We start from the raw sequence: 20,733 nt of genomic DNA, 5'->3' as shown, positions 1-20,733 counted from the left end.
TTTGATATTGTCAATGAAACCAGTGACCAAAATGCAACACACACACACACACACACTCACACACACACACACCTACCTGTGCCATCTGTCACCATCGCCTTCTGAAGTCATAGAACTAGTGTTTCCACTCTAGCAAAGCTACACCATCTACCTGCTCACTGATGCAGAGGTCTTTACAACTCTCTCCCATTACGTTGTCTTATATTCTTTTATTTTGCCAAGCATGGATTTTGATTTATTTTCTCTTTTCTTTTTAAGATTATAGGATTTCATGCTGTTGAAAATGGCATAAGTCCATCCAAAACAATCAAATTTAACTTAATTGTTTTCAAAACTGAAGAGTTTTTGCTGTGATTCTGGGTTCGGACTGTTCACACAGTAAACATAGGAATTAAACCTTGATGTTCTAAATATTAAAAGTTAAATAGAACCAGAAATAAAAGATGGTGTTCAGAGTTTTGTTTCTGATGGATTGAACAGATTTAAAAAAGAAATGCCTTGTACTGGCGCACTTTTAAGTGTTGTAATTTTGTCAACATTTTCTCATTTGTTTGCCTTCAATCCACTCATTTTGCCGTTTTTTTCCATGTTAACTTTCTTGAAACAGTTCATGTACAGCTTGTATGTATCTAAAGTATTTTTACTATAAATAAAACAGCAAAATCAGTTGTGTGTTTCTTTAATGAAGCGTGACCGGCGCCTGCATGGATTACATATTAAATAAGCTGTTAAAACTGGTGACTTCAATATAATAATGTGACTCTTAAAGTGTAGAGAGTGTCTCCAATCGTGTGCATCAGCTATAGCAGGAAAGTCATCTACTTGTCAGTGAAGATAACGCTGCTTTCCAGCGACTTAAGAAAAGTTTCCTCTGCTGGTTTGGAGGAGAAAATAGTGAGACGACAACTAGTGTGGGAAGTGTGTTTGTGGACTAAGTCGGAGGAGCGCCTGTGTTCAGATTAGACTACATATGTCATGAAATATTCATAATCACATATTTCTCCACAAATTTAGATTATTTTCGATTGAGTTGTGAAAATGGGGATTTACTTCTAAATTTTCTGTGGCCTCCCAACATTTAATAACAAAACACATTAAAACTGCCACTGAAATAACATTAAGAAGAACCAAATAAGTTAATCTTCTAAAATATGTGCATCAACTGTAGACATAGTGATTATTTGTACAGGAAATACAGTTTGCATGAAATGCATGATCCTGCACAGTGTAAATAAGAATGTGTGTGTGTGAACGCAGGTGATGGATGAGTTGGTAAAGCGTTCTTATTGCCTCCTCAGCCGCCTCTTATTGTCTGCAGACTGAAGCCGATAGGAGCTCTTCCTGTATGAGGTGATACCTGTTTGCAGTCACCTGTGTCGTATGATCGCAGTACTGCAGCGCCAGAGCCACATGTGGACGCAGCTTTCTCAAAATCATAAACGCATGAGACATTTTCCATTTTTACTGCTTGGTGTCAGGTTTTTACTGATTTCATGCCATCGTGTGACTCAGGTCCATTTTTCGTTAATGTTATGGATGCTTTTCCTCACATTTGATTTTTGTCTCATATGTTTATTTGCTCTGATGCATATTTAACAGTTAAAATTTCCCACACTTCCCCAGCTTTATGTGATTTGAACACCGCCCACAGTGTTCCACTTGAAGTAATAGACAGATGGGAGTCAGTCTCGGTGTCGCTGTGATGGAAAGAAATTACCCAGCTGAATACTGCCCTCCCTCCCACACTACCGAAAATTCACTGAATTCACCAAATCATTATTTCTCTGCCCCTGATTGTCATGTCTATGGGACAAGACAGCTTAGTGCACTAAAATAACCACTGAGTAAACGGGTGAGACTCTGTGTGACCAAACTTTTTTGGATTAATACTGTATACACATCAGGTTTAAAGCAAGTTTTTTTTCAATGTTCTGTGGTTTATTAAACCTTTATTAAACCTTTGTCTTTTTTTAAAGATCTACAGCTTCACAGTCAAGCCCTGTGAGCTGTTCATCCCACAGCAGTGAATCACTTCAAGATAAACCAGCATGTAATAAAACTCAACCACACAGAACGCTGTACAGTCGTCACGGAGCTCATTGGTTCACACACATCTCACTGGGAGCCAAACAGCCCATAGCCTAACTCTTGTCTTCTGAAAATGCAATGCATGGTGGGTATTTTAGGTCCGTTTCAGTAATTAATTTGAGTCAGTGTTTTTAAATAGACAGTAAAAACTGTAACTACTTGTTTGACACTAGAGTTTTAATCCCAGTAACTTCGGGCGGTTGAAACAACATTGAGACCTTTTTGTGTTCAGTCGGCCCTGCTTTGTGCTAATTCTCATTCTTCTTCCCCTGTTCGTGGTGTTTTGTCAAGTAGTTTAAGTGTGATTGATTAAAATGGTGATTGATTAAAATGCAATGAATCTCCTGAAGCCACCTTTTCATCTGGATTCACTCCAAAATGTAATGAGCTCTTCCTCACTACTTACCCAGCCCCTCAACCGAATTCAATCCGAATCTCTCTGGTGATTTATGTGTAAAAGACTGAAATGTTGGGGGGAAAAATCCCATGTACAATCTTTAATATAGTTAAAAAAGCAAACAAATAAAATCTTGGCTCTGCTTCTCATCCACATCAGCTCCGGAATTGATTGGCTGAGTCGCTGGCACACGCCAAACCCACCCACATAGTTTTATGAAATCTGTCAAGCAGCTTCAGCACAATCCTGATAACAGATAGCAAACTAATCTGACCACTTAATCTCCTTGTCAGAGGTAAGAAAATTATTCCAGAGCCTGAATTCTCAGCTGGAAACAAACTTGTTAAACCCCATTATGCAAATATTAGTATTAGTGTTAGGTTTAACAGCAAAACCAACCATTTTTAAACCATTTTCAATAACCGATCACAGACTTTAATCCCATGGAAAATCTGTGATGGGATTTAAAATGGCGATCAGAGCACAAAACCTGTAATATTAGAGATCTGGTGGTGTTTGTCCACGATGAGTGGATTAAGATTCCTCTGGTGGTCTGTGGGTATGCATCACGTGTGCAGCAGGTCAATAAAGCAAAGGGGTCTCCGCAAAGTGCTGTAGATGCTCATCACTGGGGGGCTGAACACATTAAAGCTGCAGCAGTGAGGAAAAGAAGCACATTTTGTTGTTATAGCTGTTATATATCTGTTTAATTAAGCTATCATAACTGTTCTAGAGTTAGTTGGTCATTGCAAACACCTGATAAATAGAATATAGAACCAGTAAAATCAATAAACAACAGCTTCTGAATAATTTTGCTCCAGATTAAATCCATTTATTTGGTCTTAAATCAAGTCCAGAGTGTCTCAGGTCATTTCCCCCTCTGGTTTACATCAACCAACAACGTAAAGTTGTGATTTAGCAAAAGTCATAGGCAATTAAATACCACCATCATTCAGTCTGGAGGGTTTATTTAACGTGAGCAGCTTCTATAAATCACCCAGAGCTGCTGTGATGTGGGTCTGATGGGAAATCCGGCCTGATCCATCAGATGGGATGGCCGTTAGGAATGAACATGACTGCACTATGACAAAGCAGTGCCGGTAGTGGGTCCGTTTCTCTGAGATGACTCAACCGGGAGGTGCTCCCCCCCCCCCTCCACCCCCCAAACACACACATGGCCCGATTTAACACCGGGGACTAATTTATAGCCAGCATCCCCGAAAGCTTCACATTCAATCAAAAATAAAAAATAAAAAAATCCAACATCCTGGAAAGGATGCAGTTGTGTTTGTGATGGATTCCACGCAGGGAGAGATGGTGGTGGGGGGGGGGAGAGAGAGAGGGAGGGGGGGCGCATATATTTGCAAATGCTTGACACATCAGTGTTGACAAAACGAGTCATGTGACGACCATGAAGATGGCGCAGCGTGCGTTCCGTTGCAGTTTTCTTCCTATTTTCTTGCATCAGCTCGACAGTCGGACACTTATTACCGACTGATCCACGGGTGTTGGGAGGCGGGGGGGGGCTGGCTGGACTCGAGCGCGATTGGCTGGAAAGAAGAAGGAAAAAAAAGGGGGGTGAGAAAGAGGAAGAAAAAAAACCCCCCCAAAGAAATGAAATAAATAAGCTTCTAGGAAAAGAAGTCCGTTATCAGCTGAAGCGCGTCTGTTTGGGAGAGCGAAGGGATCGCCGTGCGTAAAGAGCGTGTGTGTGTGTGTGTGTGCGTGTGTGTGTGTGTGTGTGTGCGCGCTTTATGAGGTGGACACGGAGACTGCATCAGACCGGAGACACACCGGGACATAATAGAGGGGAGATGCTGAGGCGTGGATGTCGCTCCATCCTCCTTTCGCTCGCACAAACGTCAGGATTCCGGTCCAGACATGTAGCGTGAGCAGCGCGGATCGCTCGTTTTTCGCAGCAACATCTCGACATAATGTGGTTTGTTCTACCGGAGGGAAAATAACCAATTATGTGGATACCTACAGAAGAGGAGAAGATCGGAGTTGGTGAGTCGATTGCGTTTGTTATTGTGAATTTACGACGCTTTGGGTTCTGGGTATTTAAACCAATCATCCAGTTTTGTTCCTCGACATTCCGCGTAAAGCAATCCAGACCGTTTTGGGTTTTGTTTTGTTTTTAGAAATCCTGCTTCATTCCCATTACACCCAGTGAAAAACACATACACTTATAATGGCTGATGCACAAGGCCAATGACTGCATAGAAAGGGAAATTGCGTGGGATGCTCCAGCCTCCAAACCCACCACCTTCAAGATGCCATCGCGGTCTGTAAACAACCCCCAGGCGGGGTTTTAAATCCGGCTTCTGCTCCCGGCGTGGTGGTTCTGTGGGAAAATAAATGCGTCAGGTTGGCATTTTAGCCTTTTCTTCTTATATCTGGTGGGGGGTGGGGGTGGTGATGGGGGAGTGGGGTGGAAATAAGATGCGATTCCAGCTGTGAGCACAGGGGGGCGCTTAGTGCGCGTCCTTCCAACAGGTGTAGACCGGCGTCTACCTGTAGACGGAAAACTACGGCGCTGCTGCAGGAACGCGGCCTCCACCGTGTTTCCTGTCTGCATGGGGGCGCATGACGACAAAAAAAAGAACAGATATCGCGGAGTTGTGCAGTCAGATGAAGTGAAGGTGGAAACAGCGCAACAAGCTGCCGTCATGGCAGCGCAAGTGTGCGTCAAAAGTGTGCAAAGCGCATGATTGTGCGTTAGAGGGTTTCATTAGAGGGGAGTGAGTCATGTCCAGATGCTCTACGGCTTTTCACTTGAAGGGTTAGAACATGATACCCCCTCTCAATACACACACACACGCACACACAGAGACTATGTGTGTGTGTGTGTGTGTGTGTGTGTGTGTGTGTGTGTGTGTGTGTGTGTGTGTGTGTGAGTGCGCAATTGCCACAATCGTTTCTGAAAGACCGCAGGATGGTGGAAATCCACCAGCCTTCCTCTCTGGTGGCATCATTTCATCCATCCATCCATCCATCCATCCATCCATCCATCCATCCATCCATCCATCATGGAATCACTGCAGCTCTTTTTTCGTCGTGGGGGGGCTGTGAAGGGACGGAGGAGGTATTTTGCGTGGTGAAGCAACAGTTCTTCTCTGCCTACGCGTCCGTCGCTGCGGAGTGACCTGGCGCTGTCCGCGGTGCTGAAATGCGTGGACACACTCGCTCCGCATCGACACAGTACATACAGTACCTTGTAAAGTACCCCCCCACTTCCCCCACCCCCTTCCGCTTCAAATAACATGTTCATAATCGAGGGTCAATATTTCTCCAGCATCCTCTGCTGCTCTTTGGGGCTGCGTTCGGTTCTTCTCCTGCATCCTCTGTGGTTTCTGTGATGGAACTGGCGTCATTCCTCTTATTACCCTGGCTTTTTTTTTTCTTATGAAACCACTCATGTGTGTTGGATGTGTGTTTCTTAGTGCTCCCCAGCTCTTCCCACCCCAGAACTCCAAGTGCTGATTATTTTAATCCCCAGTTAAATTCTAATTATTTTAAAATCATAAGGGAACACCAATGCAGTGTCTTTAAAACGTCACAAAACGCCTTTATTGTCATGTTAGCCATCTAATTCTGTTTACATGTTTTACCTATCCAAAGAGAACCTCCATCAATTTCATGACTCATTTGTATTGTAAGATTTAAGAACGTCAGTCGTGCCCCCCCCCCCCAAAAAAAATATATATATGGAATTTCACGACTTGTGGATCAAATGTCAAACCATTAATCCACTAATAAGTCATCATCTCCAAATGTTTGGTTTCACTCGTTCATTCTCTTAACACCCCGGCCAAGGAGGTAATATTTTGTTGCCAGCGTTGGTGTGAGTTTGTAAGTCAGTACCTGCCCACATGAGAGAGATGGAATGAATCAGCTGGCTTTGTCACCACATGGAACGTTTGTTAGATACAAACTGGTAGCATATAAAACAATCAAGAGACTAGACCCCCCCCCTTTAATGTAATGGACAGATCTGGGATCAAATTCATAGATAGATGGAGCTGAGGTCAATCTGAGGGTGTTTTTAGAGACATCATTACATTTTTTAACCATTAATATCATCTGCACAGGAAAGTTACCTCGTCTTGTAATTTCCTGTACTTTAACCGATACACACGATACACACTCATCCTGTTTCATGCATGATAATCACTCATACAAGCTCATTTTAAAGGTCATTATGATAAATCTCATTCTGTGACTGTGGACACCCTGCAGCTGAGGAGCATCTCTAGATTTCTGTAATTCCTGATCTGAGATGTGGGAATAAATTTAAAGAAGAAAAGCTCCTCTGCCTCCACGACATGATCCCTTAGTTTGGCAATACTTCAGCACAGTAATTTCTCTGAGTAACTACATGTGCAGTCGAGTCGTGCTTGAACAACATGACTCAGTGGGCGAAGCCCAAAGAGCGTTGTGTAATTTTTAACTTTAGCGAGCTCTGGGACTGGGCTGCTCGCGCCAGAAAAGCAGGACATTCACGCTCTGCGTGCTCACGTCGTGTCGCTGGAACGGTGTCAGCTCAGCCTTCAGTCCTTCCAGTTATTAGTGAGACTGCAGCAAAAAGGAAATCCAAGAAAATGAGTTTGTCTCTGCGCTGCCGTTGAGACGTTCAGTGCGTCGTTTTCTCAGTGCGGTTGTGTAATTATCACTGTAGTTGTCTGGAAGGACAAAAAAAGGTAAAATTTGTAAGTAATAATTGTGTTTACTGGCAGCTTTTTGATAACATCTCTGCCTTCTTTGCAGAACATTTTCCCCCTGGGGGGTCTTTGCACAGTTTGTGTCTCATTCTGAGTCTAAAGCAAGGTCACCAGGACACGTAGCTGTTGTATTTCTAGCTGAACTATATTACTAGCATTTTTCAAGACATGGCAGAATGTGGATCTTTATTCTTCTCTCTTTATATATATATATATATATATATATATATATATGATAGAAGAATGAGGAAATGGTTCGAAGCAGGTCTCCCTCAAACACACAGTCCTACGACTCCAACACATTCAAACTTTTCAGTTATTATGATGCGTGTTTGTTCCTGTCATAAAGGACAAACCACTCAACACGGAGGCCGTGTTTGCAGCGCTACAACTCTCCCTTTCTACATCATGGCTCCACTTTGCCATGTTTTTTCTTTTTTCTTTTTCGCTCATAGAAAATCAGTTTCAAGCTTCTGTTCTCACATCACGCCAACACAGAAAAACTGGACTCTTAAGAGACTGTTTTCGAGCATTGAAAAACTCCTGGCAGATTCAACACAAAGAATGTTGTGTACTTTGAGTTAAATCACAAATATTTATGATGTAACCATGATGTGATGTCTGAAGCTTTAAATCTAAAGTAATGTACTCTACGCTTATTTTACCACGTGTTACCAGCGGCATTGAAGAGGCAACACATGCAATTAAAAGAAATGAACCGTAAATACTACACAAGTAGGAAATCAATAATCCAGATTAGGACGATTCCAGGGAACATAGCAGCAAACTGTTTTCACAGACTTGATTTTTTTCTGGCTCCCAAAGCAAAAGCTTTTGTAATCATCTCAAGTTTGGTGTCATTATTTTTAACTCAGATTTTACCTTATGCCTATTTTTCCATTCTCTGTGGCTACCTTCTGTTGCTGTTATACTGTCTTCTTTTTCTTCTTCTTCTCTGCATTTTAGTTCATCTCATCTCATCTCATCTCATTTCATTTCATCTCATCTCATCTCATACACTTACATCTGTTAATGTGTGAGAGCAGCTGGAAAAGAAAATGTTATATTTTTTTTATTGCAAGCCAAATTTCCCACAGTGACATAGAAAAAATGACACACAACCACCTTTTAAAAGCTGTTACCGCAAACTGACAAATGTGTTTCATAGTTCATGAGTGAATGAATAGATGTGATGTTGGAGTTGTGTTAACCTTCCGCATGACTTGTCACATAGAGAACAATGGCTGTGGTGAATGGAGAGGAAGTGGAGGGGAGCACGAGTCTCCTCCAGTGCCTGAGCACAATAATTCCTCCCAGTGAGTTACTGGTTATACAATAAAGCGCCATATGGGCCATGAATGAGATTAAATAAAGGGATGGTCTGGATGGATGCGCTGCTGTTGCTGAGGAGAGTTGCTCTGTTATCCCAGCGTTTTTCTCCCGTGTGTTCCATCAGTTCTTCCAACATCCTACGTTCAACGTGTCGGAAGTCTAAAGATGAATTAGTCGCTGTTGCTTTGAGAACATGCTAATGTTGAGCTGCTTTTAGACACACAGCTTGGAGGTTTTGCGCGGTAGGGCTATGAGAATATCAGCCTGTTTGATGCCCCATCTTTCTCCCTATCAGACGTGACAGTCTCATTTTGTTCTGTTCGCTCAAGAGTTTTCTTTCAAATGGTGCGAGTGCAGGTTTTTGCAATTCAAATGAAAGAGAGGCCATTAAAGAATAGGCCCCCTCAAATAGGAAATACTCAGCCCTGGCTGGAACCGGGGGGGGCCTGAGGCGGCTGGAAAAAAAGGTGACAAGGAGGCTCTTTAAGTTCATCCATCAATCCCTTAGTAATACATGGCGAATACACTTGAGCTCTGATGCCATGAGGCATCCATAAGCTTGCCATTTTATAATGCCCAGATCCCTGCAGCAGTTACAGTGAAGAAAGAGAGCCCTTCAGTTTGTGGATGATCTGTTGCTATAGTTACCCGAGCACAGGAATCAAGCACTTGTTATCCTGGAGCAGACGACATAGCCGAGCCCAACCCCTTCCTCCTCCTCCTCCTCCTCCTCACTGGGTCCCCTGGCTAGTTCATTAGCATAGTGATTCACACCAAACCCCCCCTTGAAGGGCCACCATTTGTAGGTTTTTTGAAATTGTCGGTGGAGCCCTGTCGTATTAAACAAGTTTGTCTTCGCTGACGTTTTCATGCAGGGCGCCGCGTGGCTTTGTGGGGTGCCGTCGCACAGATAAAAGCACATCCAAGATGACAAGATGTTTCTGTTTATGATCCAAGAAGAAAAAAAATAAAATAAAAAAGATAGAAGAAAGAAGGTGGCATGGTAGATTTATGCTAATACCAGCTGATGATTAAGCAGCATTTAGCTGTGATACTTGGCCTTTTGTGCGGGCTCTAGAGCTCAATTAAATTAACATTGCACAAAAATCCTACCGCTTAAGAAACAATTGCTTAATAAAATGCCTATCCACTTCTGGGTTGTTTACTTGTTTACAGATGCAAAACAGTGACTCCTACGCGACACCGTGTTCAGATGTTTGCATTAAGCAGCTCATTAAAAGTGGTTCTACTGTATAACCCCTAAACACTTACAATGGGGAGGAACAATAACGTACAGGAGGCCACTTTGTTTAATGAGAGAGAACAATGATCAGAATGAGCTGAGGTCCTTTTTGGTGATATATCAATATTCAAGTAAGGTTATTGATCATAGGATTTGATTTTCAGCCCCGGTGTCTCATGATTTGTTGTTCTTTTCATCTTTTTTTGTAGTGATCTGCAACTTCCGGTCACCAATATGTCAGGCCCTGATCCTGGAGATCGGGGAAACTGTTCAGATCCTGGAAAAGAGTGAAGGTAAATTATTTAAGAATATTCTTTACACAGAACTGCACAAGTATTTAGGAACGTTGTGGAGTTGGGGGTCTATCCACTTCGATTAAAAACACACACATGATTCTACATTTCTCTTACCAGCACAGACAAGACATTGAAACGTCCTTTAAATCCCAGTGTTTTGAAATATGGGTTTAATATTCATTTTTACAGTTTGATATAATGAATTCTTAAAGAAGATTCTTTTTGACGCCACGTCTGTTGGTTTAACATCATGAAAATGGAGGTAATGTTCTGAAAAAAACATTCAAAGTGTATAAAAATCAGGTTTTTTATGCATTACAAAATGACTTCATAGATCATCAGCTTTATAAAGATACTTCTGAACCTCATCAGGCTGATGCTGACATGTGGTTTACCATTCATGAAGTACGTATGCTAACATCTCTCACCAGACGTGGTCGGCCCACTGAGATTCATTCTTCAGTGGATCTTTGTTTTATATGTTTTAACAGTCCTCTGCCTCATTTCCTGAATATAATGGTCTGCTGGCAGAATGTGGTTGTGTAGTCGCCATATTCATTTATAATTTGTACAGACCTTCCCTTTTTGTCTGATGGGGTCCTGGTGGGGCTGAGGACTCAGGTAGCCCGGTCCTGTTTACGCCCCTGTATTACCACCAGTCTAGAGCTCATTTCTAATAATGGAATCAAGAATCAGTCAAAAAAAATCTGATTTTGTATTAATTATCGAGAAGAATTCACAAATCAGTTTTATTGTAACGTTTTGACGAAATTAGTGGAGTCACATTACGGTGGTACCGAAGAATAATGGTGATATTTAAAAAGGGCCCATTGATGTTTTGTTTATGATGCAAAGATGTTCTTTTCATGTAAATAATCCTGCACAGGTGTTAAATGGCAAGACCTTCTAACATTTAATCAGCTGAGCCGAGTAGTCGCAATTTAGTTCTGAGTAGTGGAAATGACATTTCAATATGTCAAAATGTTAATTTGACTGATTAAAATGTTTTTGCAGATCTTTTGTTTATCACTTCATTTGGTTTCTTTTTCACATTCATGGAGTGTAATTACTCTTTTTGTATTCCGCCGTTACAGTCATGGTCACGCGACCTCTTCGGGTTTCCACACACTTATTTTGAGTGTATTTATTCATTAACAAAAGAAACAAAATGTGCAATAAATAACTTCGAATTTTATTTTTGCTTATATCAATTTTATTTTAAAATTTTCAGATATTTAAATAAAAATAATATTTAATTTGATTTAGCAAATGCAGCAATAGGCTAGCCAGGCTAGGCTAGGTTGGTTGAAGCAAGATTCTTTTATTATATTTATTTTATATTATATTTATATATAATTATATTACATATCTGTATTATTATTACATTATATTTATTCTTCTAGTTGAAGACTAAACTTAACTAACATATCTTTTTAAAAATTATGATGAAAAGCCATTATAAGAGGGTAGCACTGAGCTAAATGTTGTCATAGCAACAGTGTGTACACAAACAGGAGGTTTTCTGATGTGCACTTTGCTCTTCCTTCAGGTTGGTACAGAGGCTTTTCCACCAAGAAGCCTTCTATCAAGGTAATTAGAGCAGCAAAGATTACCGGTTTGACTCTGCATTTATTATTCCTTCATTGCAAATAAATAATAAATAAGAAAAAGAAAAGATTTTGTCATGGAAACATATTTAAAACCGGTCACCTTGTGACACAAAACGGTCTCATGAAGGTTTCATCAAAAGCTTTTCCGTGATGTGAGGGATGTGCATCCCAGAAATAACCTGTCTAGACAACAAAGACCTTAATGACTGATCAACTTATCGGATGCAGCTTTGATTAGATAAATATAGAAATCGCCTGACCTGGATTTCCTGAGGTTCCTTCACAAAGACACCGTCAACCAATCCCATTCCTCATTGTGTGAAAGCGCGCATGTGGGGAATCAAGGTGTTATTTTACTAATGGTGAGAAAAAAAAGTGAGATCATGTAATAATAGAAAATGCACATGTTAATAGAGTTACACTGAACACGCATCTCTGATTTGAAGGCATGAAGGTAGAGATCAGAGGAGCACCAAGCTGACTTAGTGCTCATTGGTTTCTTTGCTGTTTTCTCAAATTCTTAGAATTTAGAATTTCATTCTTTTGACTTTCAGCCAGCAGATGGTGCAATTAATAATCTACTGTATAGTTGCGGTGTTATTTTAAGGGGGGGGGGGCTAACACAGACAGAACTAATAAAGCAATCTTTGTTGTCAGATCAATCGTGTTTTTTGGTTCTTATATGTTTGAGGTTTCATTGCTTAGTAACTGGGATTTATAATTATAAAATTTGGAATATAGAGCTCATATGCCATCCAGTCCTGGTGAAGGTAGCTGTTAGCAGCTACACGTATGTGCTGTTCTCTACTCTCATCAGCTATTTACAGTTCCTACTAACGCCCCTCCATTTTGTTATGTACTCCGCTGCCCACATTCACTCGCCCCCATACTCTCTGTGTGCTGAGAGAATTAGTTGCGCTTACTGTGGCCAATTCTTCACATCTGGTAGATTATTACAAGAAAAGATGAACTTCTAGGGTGGCATTTGGCTCCAGTCTGCTGCCCTTCTCCTTTAAAGCCAATCCACACCCGGCCTCAGGAACGTTCTGCCGCTTGTAGTCTCCACAGATTGATATTTGATGTGTGAGCAGGCAGCGACTCAGATATGGCAGAATACATAGAAGGGAAGTGTGATTTTTGAATTCAGCAGCACATTTATTGACAACACAATGAGTTATTGGCAGATTTCTTGCATTTTTTTTCCCAGGCTGCAGAAATAAGCAAAAGTTAGTTAAATTTAAAATTTAAATATATTTTATTTCTTTCATATTTTGAAGATAAATTAGAAGAATGACATCTTTTCTCCTTCCTTTGTCCTCAGGGTATTTTCCCAGTCAGCTATGTCCATTTAAAGAAATCCACAGTGACCAACAGAGGGTAAGTCGTATGTAAAGTGTTTTTATTTGCGAGTGCGTTCCATGAAACATAAAGATGCAGTCATCCATTTTGAGCCTTGAAGAAATATTTTTATACCTCACTGTGTCTCACAAAGTTAAACCAAGTCAATGAATTCACACTTTTAACCAAAATATGATTATTTTTGTCCAAAGCACAAATCCCATCCTCCCACCTGGTTTCATAGCAATTCATCTGGTAGTTTTATCATAATATTACAAAGATTAAAAAATACTTTAGACTTTAACCTCTGGTGTTTTTCACCATAGGAAAAAAAAAATCCCTTTTTACCTGAATCCTCTCCAAAATGGAATGTACTATGAAGTTTCATTAAAATACAGCAAGTTATTTTGTACAGACTGGTGATAAAAGCACTGTTTAACAAGTTTTTCCTCTCTGCATGATCCTCCCACCAAGTTTCAGGGAAAGTAGTTTTTGCGCAGTTCTGCAGAACGATGGATAACAAACGAACAAAACAGACATACAACAGAGAAAACATAATCCTGACAAACAGAGGACAAAAATGTAGAGAACATAGTCTCTGTCATGGAAGTCTGTTCGTAATGCGCTCTGAACAAATTTGAATAAACACACGAAACACTGATAGGGTTCACATGAAGACATTTTAATTATAGTCAGCGGTGAAGAATTAACGGAATACTGTGTGTGTGGAAGCAGCTGCCATCTGGAGTAACTGTCAGTACATTTGTCACGTCTTTCAGAGAAAAACCTCAAAAGATAAATGTAAAATGTAAACGTGGGCAGTTATATCTTATCCCCATCCATCACATCCACCATAATGATACATTTCATTCTTCCACCTGTCACATTCTGGAATATTACTCTGAACAGTGGTGACAAAAACAGTTGTCTCCATTCCTTTCTGGCTCTCGGTATGCAGGGCGTGTGATCCGGGTTCTGATCAATGTCAGGGCATGACGATTCGTGACTGTCCAAACTTCAAGGCGATCGTCATGAGAGCGCTGCTGACTGCATGCTCACACTCACACACAGCGGTCATCTTCAGTTCCCGTCACAAAGGGCGGAATAAAAGCAAAGACAAAAGCAGGCAGCCGAGTCCTTTATCAGCCTGAACTCATGGACGTTAGATCTGTAGGCTGGGATCCGTGGCTCGGTGTCGACTGGGAGTTTGCTGTTATATCATCGCCCTCCAGTCGAGCCGGCGAATAGCAGCAGGCCTCTTACTTCTACTTAAACAATTAAAAGTACGGCTTTGGAAATTTGCATTATTATACTTTCTCACTCCAGGAGTTGCACTCTAGGAAATCTGCTTTGCTGTCTCATGGAGTTAATGAGGTGGCACACCTACTGTCTTCCTGCAGCTCTCTGAAGATAATCACCCCTACTCCTAGTGGAACGGCAGGAGATGCTTTCCCTGCTGCAAAAAAGCTGTGATAAAATATTAAAACCATTTTTTGCAGAGGGTTGCATGGTGGTCTAGTGGGCAGCTGTGTTGCCTCATAACAAGAAGATCTCTGGATTTTTCTCTCTGTGTGGTATTTGGATGTTCTCCTCATATCTGTGTGGGTGAATAGAAGTGTGTACAACAGCGCCCTCTGTGGCCACATGCAAGAATGCGCCCAGAATACAGAATAACTAAATTTATTACTCATTCAAGTTACAAACATTACAGTTAAACAGAAAAAAATTGTTTGTTTCTCTGTTTTAACATAAATACTATTAATCTTTCACTTTATTAAACCTACGAAACTCCATCAATCAAGGATCAAACTATCCAACGAATAAAGAAAAATAACATCAAACACAAGTTTGGACGTGAACTTTGTTCAAAATTTTTTTGTCAAAGTTGAAATGGGCTGAATTATTGCATTGTGGGAAATGTAGTTTTGGTCAAAAGGCCCTTTTGTCCTATTTATTTTTAGACACTGACCTTTTATGCGGGCCACATAAAATAAAGTGGAGGGCCACATTTGGCCCCCGGGCCTTGAGTTTGACACATGTGGTGTAGAGGTATTCTAACAGTGATGACAGCGATCCATTATCACTCTGCTACTCATGAGGGTTTCCTGCAGTGCTTTCACATTCACACATGTGGTTTTATTTTCTTTCTCCAGGCTGTGCGAGACGGTGGTGCCCCTCGAGGACCCCATTATTACAGAGACCACTTCCACACTGCAGGAATGGGGTGTCATGTGGAAGCAGCTCTATGTGGTCAGTAACGCAACCAATATCAGTCATCAGGAACAAAACACTAAGCAATAAATGCGAGACTAACATGGACAAGATTTCCAAGGGAGCTGTGGATATAACAACTTTTGCAAAAAAAATAAATTACATCCATTGTTTTTTTTTCCCAGCGGTATCTGCCTACGGGGGATGGAGGGGTCTTTTTCACTACGTGTTTCTTCTTCTTTCTCACATATAATTCAAACACCTGGCGGTGCTTAATCCACCAGGAAGGGGGGAGTAAATATCTGGAGGTTTGACCCAAACATGCAATGAATATCACCCTGACTGTCGCCCCACATTTTCATACCCGATCTGTGGATGAACAGACGTGGTGGTCGGTCACACATAATGGCCTACAGACCTGTCATATGCGATTTCATCCCCTGTCATTCATTTATTGATTGATCCTTTGCACGCCGCTCCTGGTTCCTGCATCGTCTTAAGATCTCGACAGCTCAACCACCTTCTCTCTGCTTTTACTTGGGGGGCAAAAGTGATTACTGGAAAAACCTAAAGCATCCTTAATCTCGCTGCAACGTCGAGGAGGCAGACAGAAGTGGTTGGTAGAGGTTTTTTTTTTTTTTTGAGTTTGGAGCTAAGTGGATATGTTGCAGAGCCTGCAGCAAGTTTTTACATAACCTCTCAATGAGGACTGTTCATGCTCTAAGCAATTAAAGAGCCCGAGGCATTTGTGTGGTGATGTAACTTCCTCTGAAGCTCGACTAATGTGAAGCGCTGATTTAACAGTCCTTTTTTGGTGCTCGCACCCTGTGTGATATGGACCATGTTGCCACGGTTGCGCCGTAATAACAGGATTTAGCATTGGCTAGATGTTGATCCATTTTACCTTATTGTTGCCAATTACAATTCATGGTATTACTTCAAGGAGCAATGGCCTCTGCATAAGTGTGTGTCTCTTCTAATTAGGCCCACAGAGTCGATGTCTTTAAGGGCTCATCAACCTGACAAAATCTTTCTGTTTCTGCAGCTATCAGCCTCTGAGAACATGCCGTGTTTATCCTCATTAAATTTACATGGGCTTTGTTGGCGGTGCTTAATCTTTGCATTTACGTAAACAGACCTGGGAGGGAATGTGGACTGATCAGGTCGTAGGGGAGGACAGAGAGTGTTCCAGTTTAAACTGCTGTTTAAATAGTCTATAAAAGATGGAGATTAAATTTTACATTATTTTACATTTTTTGCTTCATTTATCTTCACCTCTTGGTCTCAATATGTGTTTAGATCAGGGGTGTCAAACACATTTTAGAATGTAGATATATACACCTGTAAATAATCAGAAGCATAATGATTGTAAATACTTGTATTTGTATTTTATTCTTACTCTTTTCTACTGTTTAATTATTGGACTGCTAGGGGTTGCCCAAAGTGACAATAAAGGCTTTCTATTCTATTCTATTCTATTCTATTCTATTCTATTCTATTCTATTCTATTCTATTCTATTCTATTCTATTCTATTCTATTCTATTCTATTCTATTCTATTCTATTCTATTTTCACCGAGGGCCACATCAGCATGACGGCTGTCCTCCAAGGGCCAGATGTAACTAATAAATGTAACTAAATGTCACTAAATGTAAAGTTAAATATATGTAACTACTTCTTAATGTTAAATAATTCTAAATTTATTTCTTATTCAAGTGACAAACATTACAGTTACACAGAAAAAATATGTTTGTTTCTCTGTTCTAACATAAATCCTTTTAATTTGTCAGGTTATTAAACCCACAGAACTCCATCAATCAAGGATCAAACTATCAATCAATAAAGAAAAATAACATCAGACACAAGTTAGGACGTTAACTTCGTTCAAAACGTTTTTGTCAGAGTTAAAATGGGCTGAACTACTGCATTGTGGGAAATGTAGTTTTAGGTTAAAGCACGTTTTTGACCTTTTTATTTTTAGGCACCCACCTTTTATGCTCTTGTGGGCCACATAGGATGATGTGGCGGGCCACATTTGGCCCCCGGCCCTTGGGTTTGACATATGTGGTTTAGATTAATCAACAGATTCTGATATCAGACGCCCATTTGCACATTTCTCCCAGGGCAACTGATGACATCGCGTGCATTCATTAATAGCCTTTTTTTGAATCCTGCAGGATGAGGACATTACATTATCTGTTTTGGCTTCCCCAACAGAAACACAAGGTGGACCTATTCCATAAGCTGCGTCATGTGATGAACGAGCTCATCGACCTGCGTCGGCAGCTGATCCAGGGTCACCTCGCCCAGGATCAGACTCGTGAGATCAAGCGGCACATCACTGTACGACTCGACTGGGGCAACGAGTGAGTCAGCGTGCTCGATAAAAATTAAAAAAAATGTTTTAATGCCGGCTACAAAACAATGTTATATTTCTTTTGCTCTGTAGAGATCTAATGCACTGCCTGAGTGGGAGCGTAATAGAGTCCTCTATGATGTAATTTCATGGTTATTTAGCAGATGAGTGAATCTCAAGCGGCTTAAAGTCAATACGCATACCCCCCCGAGGAACTGTAAAACCATAGTCTTACAGTTGCCAACTCCATCCAACTGAGCTATGAAAGGCATCCATAACGGAGACAAACACGATCGCTAAGGAAGAGCTTAATGCAGACGAGCCATCTGTGACTCTAATATAAGATTCATGGCACGATTGCACATAGAGAGACATTCGCTTTGAATTACATCACTGGGTTGGTCGTATGTAATAACTTCAGAAAGAGCTCTGAAATGCACTGTATTTTACACTGTGCATGTTCAGGTCAGTGCTCTCTGCTCTACAGTAACATGAGAGATGCTGTGATCTAATTTCATGGTCAAAAGATCACAGCAGCGGTGATGATGGTGCTCCGTGATTTCAGGGCACAGCATTGTGTGAAGGGTAACAGAGCTAGCAGAGGTGTGTGGTAACAAAATACACTCACGTCAGTCCTGTACTTAACCTCATGTTAAGTGGTTATGAACTGTTTGAAACCATAAATCCACAGTCCTGCTACAAGATTCCGATGTTTCCACACGCGTGTCACCGGGTTGGGTCTGGAGTGAAGCACGGGTGTAATGTAAAAGCCGTCCACCGGAGCCAGGAACATGGAGAATACTGTTTAAATAATTCATCCGCAGCTGCATGGAGTACAGTTTATATGGACTGCAGTATTCACTTTATCACTTCTCTTGTAGATTACAATTTATATTACGTTACAGTTTTACTCTGTTACATTTCTGATGACAGTGAGAGTAGAAAAATGGCTCCTTTGAGAGAGATATATATCATAGATTTCGATGCTGCAGCAACGTCGATGCTCAGATATGAGATTAAAGTAGACCCATTGGGAAATAACAGTAAGTGTCATTATTATTTTGAATATGTTTCAGCCATATATAATCTTAATCCCTCTTTCTCCAGGCACCTTGGCTTAGACCTTGTCCCCAGAAAAGAGTTTGAAATGGTGGAACCAGACCAGATCAGCATATCAGAGCTGTACAAACTGGTACGTTTAGTGGGATTTATCTTGAATTTACTGCATGCGGTAGAATTTATTATATGAAATTTAACAAATGAAGTGCAGTACAGTGATTTAACAATAATTCTGCAATTGGAATGATTATGCTTACGTGCTATAAAGTTGAGTTTACTCGCCGTGTTTTTCTCTGTGCAAACCTTGATTTTGCATGTAAGGAAGTGTTGTTGGATGTGTAGGGATGTGTAAATGTACTGATTATCAAGTCATCCAAAAAAAAAAAAAAAGGGGTGCTCACAGGAGAGCGGCGGCACAATGCAGCTGCTGGAACTACCTCATGTGACCTACCCTTTATGCTCATGTTCCTTTTCCTCACGTGATTCTGATCTAGCAAAGCAGACGTAATGTAAAGTGACAAGACCAGGTGAGGTTATGGGAGAAAAAATGCACGCAAATGAATTTTTTAACATTATTATTTTAAAGAAATTACATATTTTATCATTGGTTGCATCAAAACCGACAACCGCTCTGGAGACATACGTACATGAATAAATCAGGCGTCGGATGTATTTGAGCGATATGGGACTGAAGCTGAAGCGGAGCCAATTTTAGAAACATGCATTAACAGCACAGATGTGAAGAAATCCTCTGCTGGGGACTTTCTAGGAGAGAATCCTTTACTGGTCAGAAGCGCCACATGCTGATCAAAACGCTTTCCAACTGCCCTGCAGCCTCCGTTATCCCATCGCCATGTTTAGAAGCTTTACACGTGTAAATATAAATATTTCTGCAGTAAATATGTTGCCCAGAAATGACGACATTGTTCTTTCCAAAAAAAACAAGAAAAAAAAAAAAACCCACCGCCTGACGCTGTTGATGAAAGTCAGCTTGCTTTTGGCATGGCACATGGCCTTGGCACCTCTACAGGTACGGGGAGTAGAGGAGTTCTTTTCGCTTTCTCAGCTGAGAGGTGTGTGTGTGTGTGTGTGTGTGTGTGTGTGTGTGTGTTTGTGTGTGTGTGTGTGTGTGTGTGTGTGTGTGGGCGATGCTGACTTTGTCCTCTCCTCTCCCACATTCTCATGTTTTTTTCCTCATGTGGGAGAAGTAGTATAGCCACCCAGCAATGTGCGTAGGTGAAATATCTGAAGCGCAGATCGAGGCGTTACTCAGGTGGTGTGTGTCTGAAGCTGCTATAAGATAAATAAGAGTGTGGGAAGAGTAAAGAATGGAACGACTGACGCCTTTTCTTTGAATTTCACTTTTTTTTTTCAGCACGTTTCCAGCAGACACTGTGGCCAACAAAGCACAAACCAGGTATAGTCTTTCTAAAGCTGTTATATGGGATGAATTAAGCATTTCATGATGTGCCAGTCTCTTCAAATCTCCTTTTTTGTTTCTTTTCTAAACCAAATTAGTTGTCTAAAGTCAGAGAACTCCAACTGTGACTCTACGGTTATCACATTTGACTCTTTGGCTTTTGGCTGCTTGTAATACTGTGATCTAGAATTTTCTCTAATTGCACTAGAGGTGGATAAAACATTGTAGGATAATAAAGCCTTGCTATGAAAATTTAATTACAAGGTGTCACTGCTCGAGCTCCATGAAAACCTTACACCGGCTCATCCGGAGTGGATCGTTTCCCGTTGGGACTACATACGTGTCGAGAAGTGGCCACAAATTCACTCTGTTTAAATCCTTGTTCCATTTTGGTTCCATTAACAGACGCCTGTTTTAAACGTGTAATTTCTGGATCAGATGCAGCAAACGGGCCTACAAATGGGCCTGCAAAGACACTCCTTTATTTTCTTTCTCTCCCTTTTTTTGTCGTTGTTCTTGTAGTTGCTGTCATTGGTGGCGGTGTTTCTTAAAGTTGAAAATTGAAATAAAAACATAAAAATGAAAAAAAAAAAAGGAGAAATTTGCATCTTTTTGTTTTAATAATTGCACGGCGCAACATGTGAATGGATTATTCTTCATTC

General features: G+C 40.9%; 1 protein-coding gene across 1 annotated transcript in view; it reads left to right on the top strand.

Annotated features, from left to right (window-relative positions):
- Window positions 1–4,455: 4,455 nt before the first annotated feature.
- The window catches only part of LOC137608772 (dedicator of cytokinesis protein 3-like), a 40,830-nt gene continuing 24,552 nt past the window's right edge, over window positions 4,456–20,733 (top strand). The window contains exons 1-8 of the mRNA XM_068335348.1: window positions 4,456–4,492; window positions 9,991–10,074; window positions 11,627–11,667; window positions 13,009–13,064; window positions 15,179–15,275; window positions 17,454–17,602; window positions 18,700–18,784; window positions 20,027–20,068. Of these exons, the coding sequence (XP_068191449.1) occupies window positions 4,456–4,492; window positions 9,991–10,074; window positions 11,627–11,667; window positions 13,009–13,064; window positions 15,179–15,275; window positions 17,454–17,602; window positions 18,700–18,784; window positions 20,027–20,068 (591 nt within the window). The remainder of the gene's footprint in view (window positions 4,493–9,990; window positions 10,075–11,626; window positions 11,668–13,008; window positions 13,065–15,178; window positions 15,276–17,453; window positions 17,603–18,699; window positions 18,785–20,026; window positions 20,069–20,733) is intronic.

Source organism: Antennarius striatus, chromosome 2, assembly GCF_040054535.1.
Source record: "Antennarius striatus isolate MH-2024 chromosome 2, ASM4005453v1, whole genome shotgun sequence".
Classification (NCBI taxonomy): domain Eukaryota; kingdom Metazoa; phylum Chordata; class Actinopteri; order Lophiiformes; family Antennariidae; genus Antennarius; species Antennarius striatus.
Note: the sequence above shows the minus strand (reverse complement) of the source record. Positions and strands in the feature narration are given on the sequence as shown.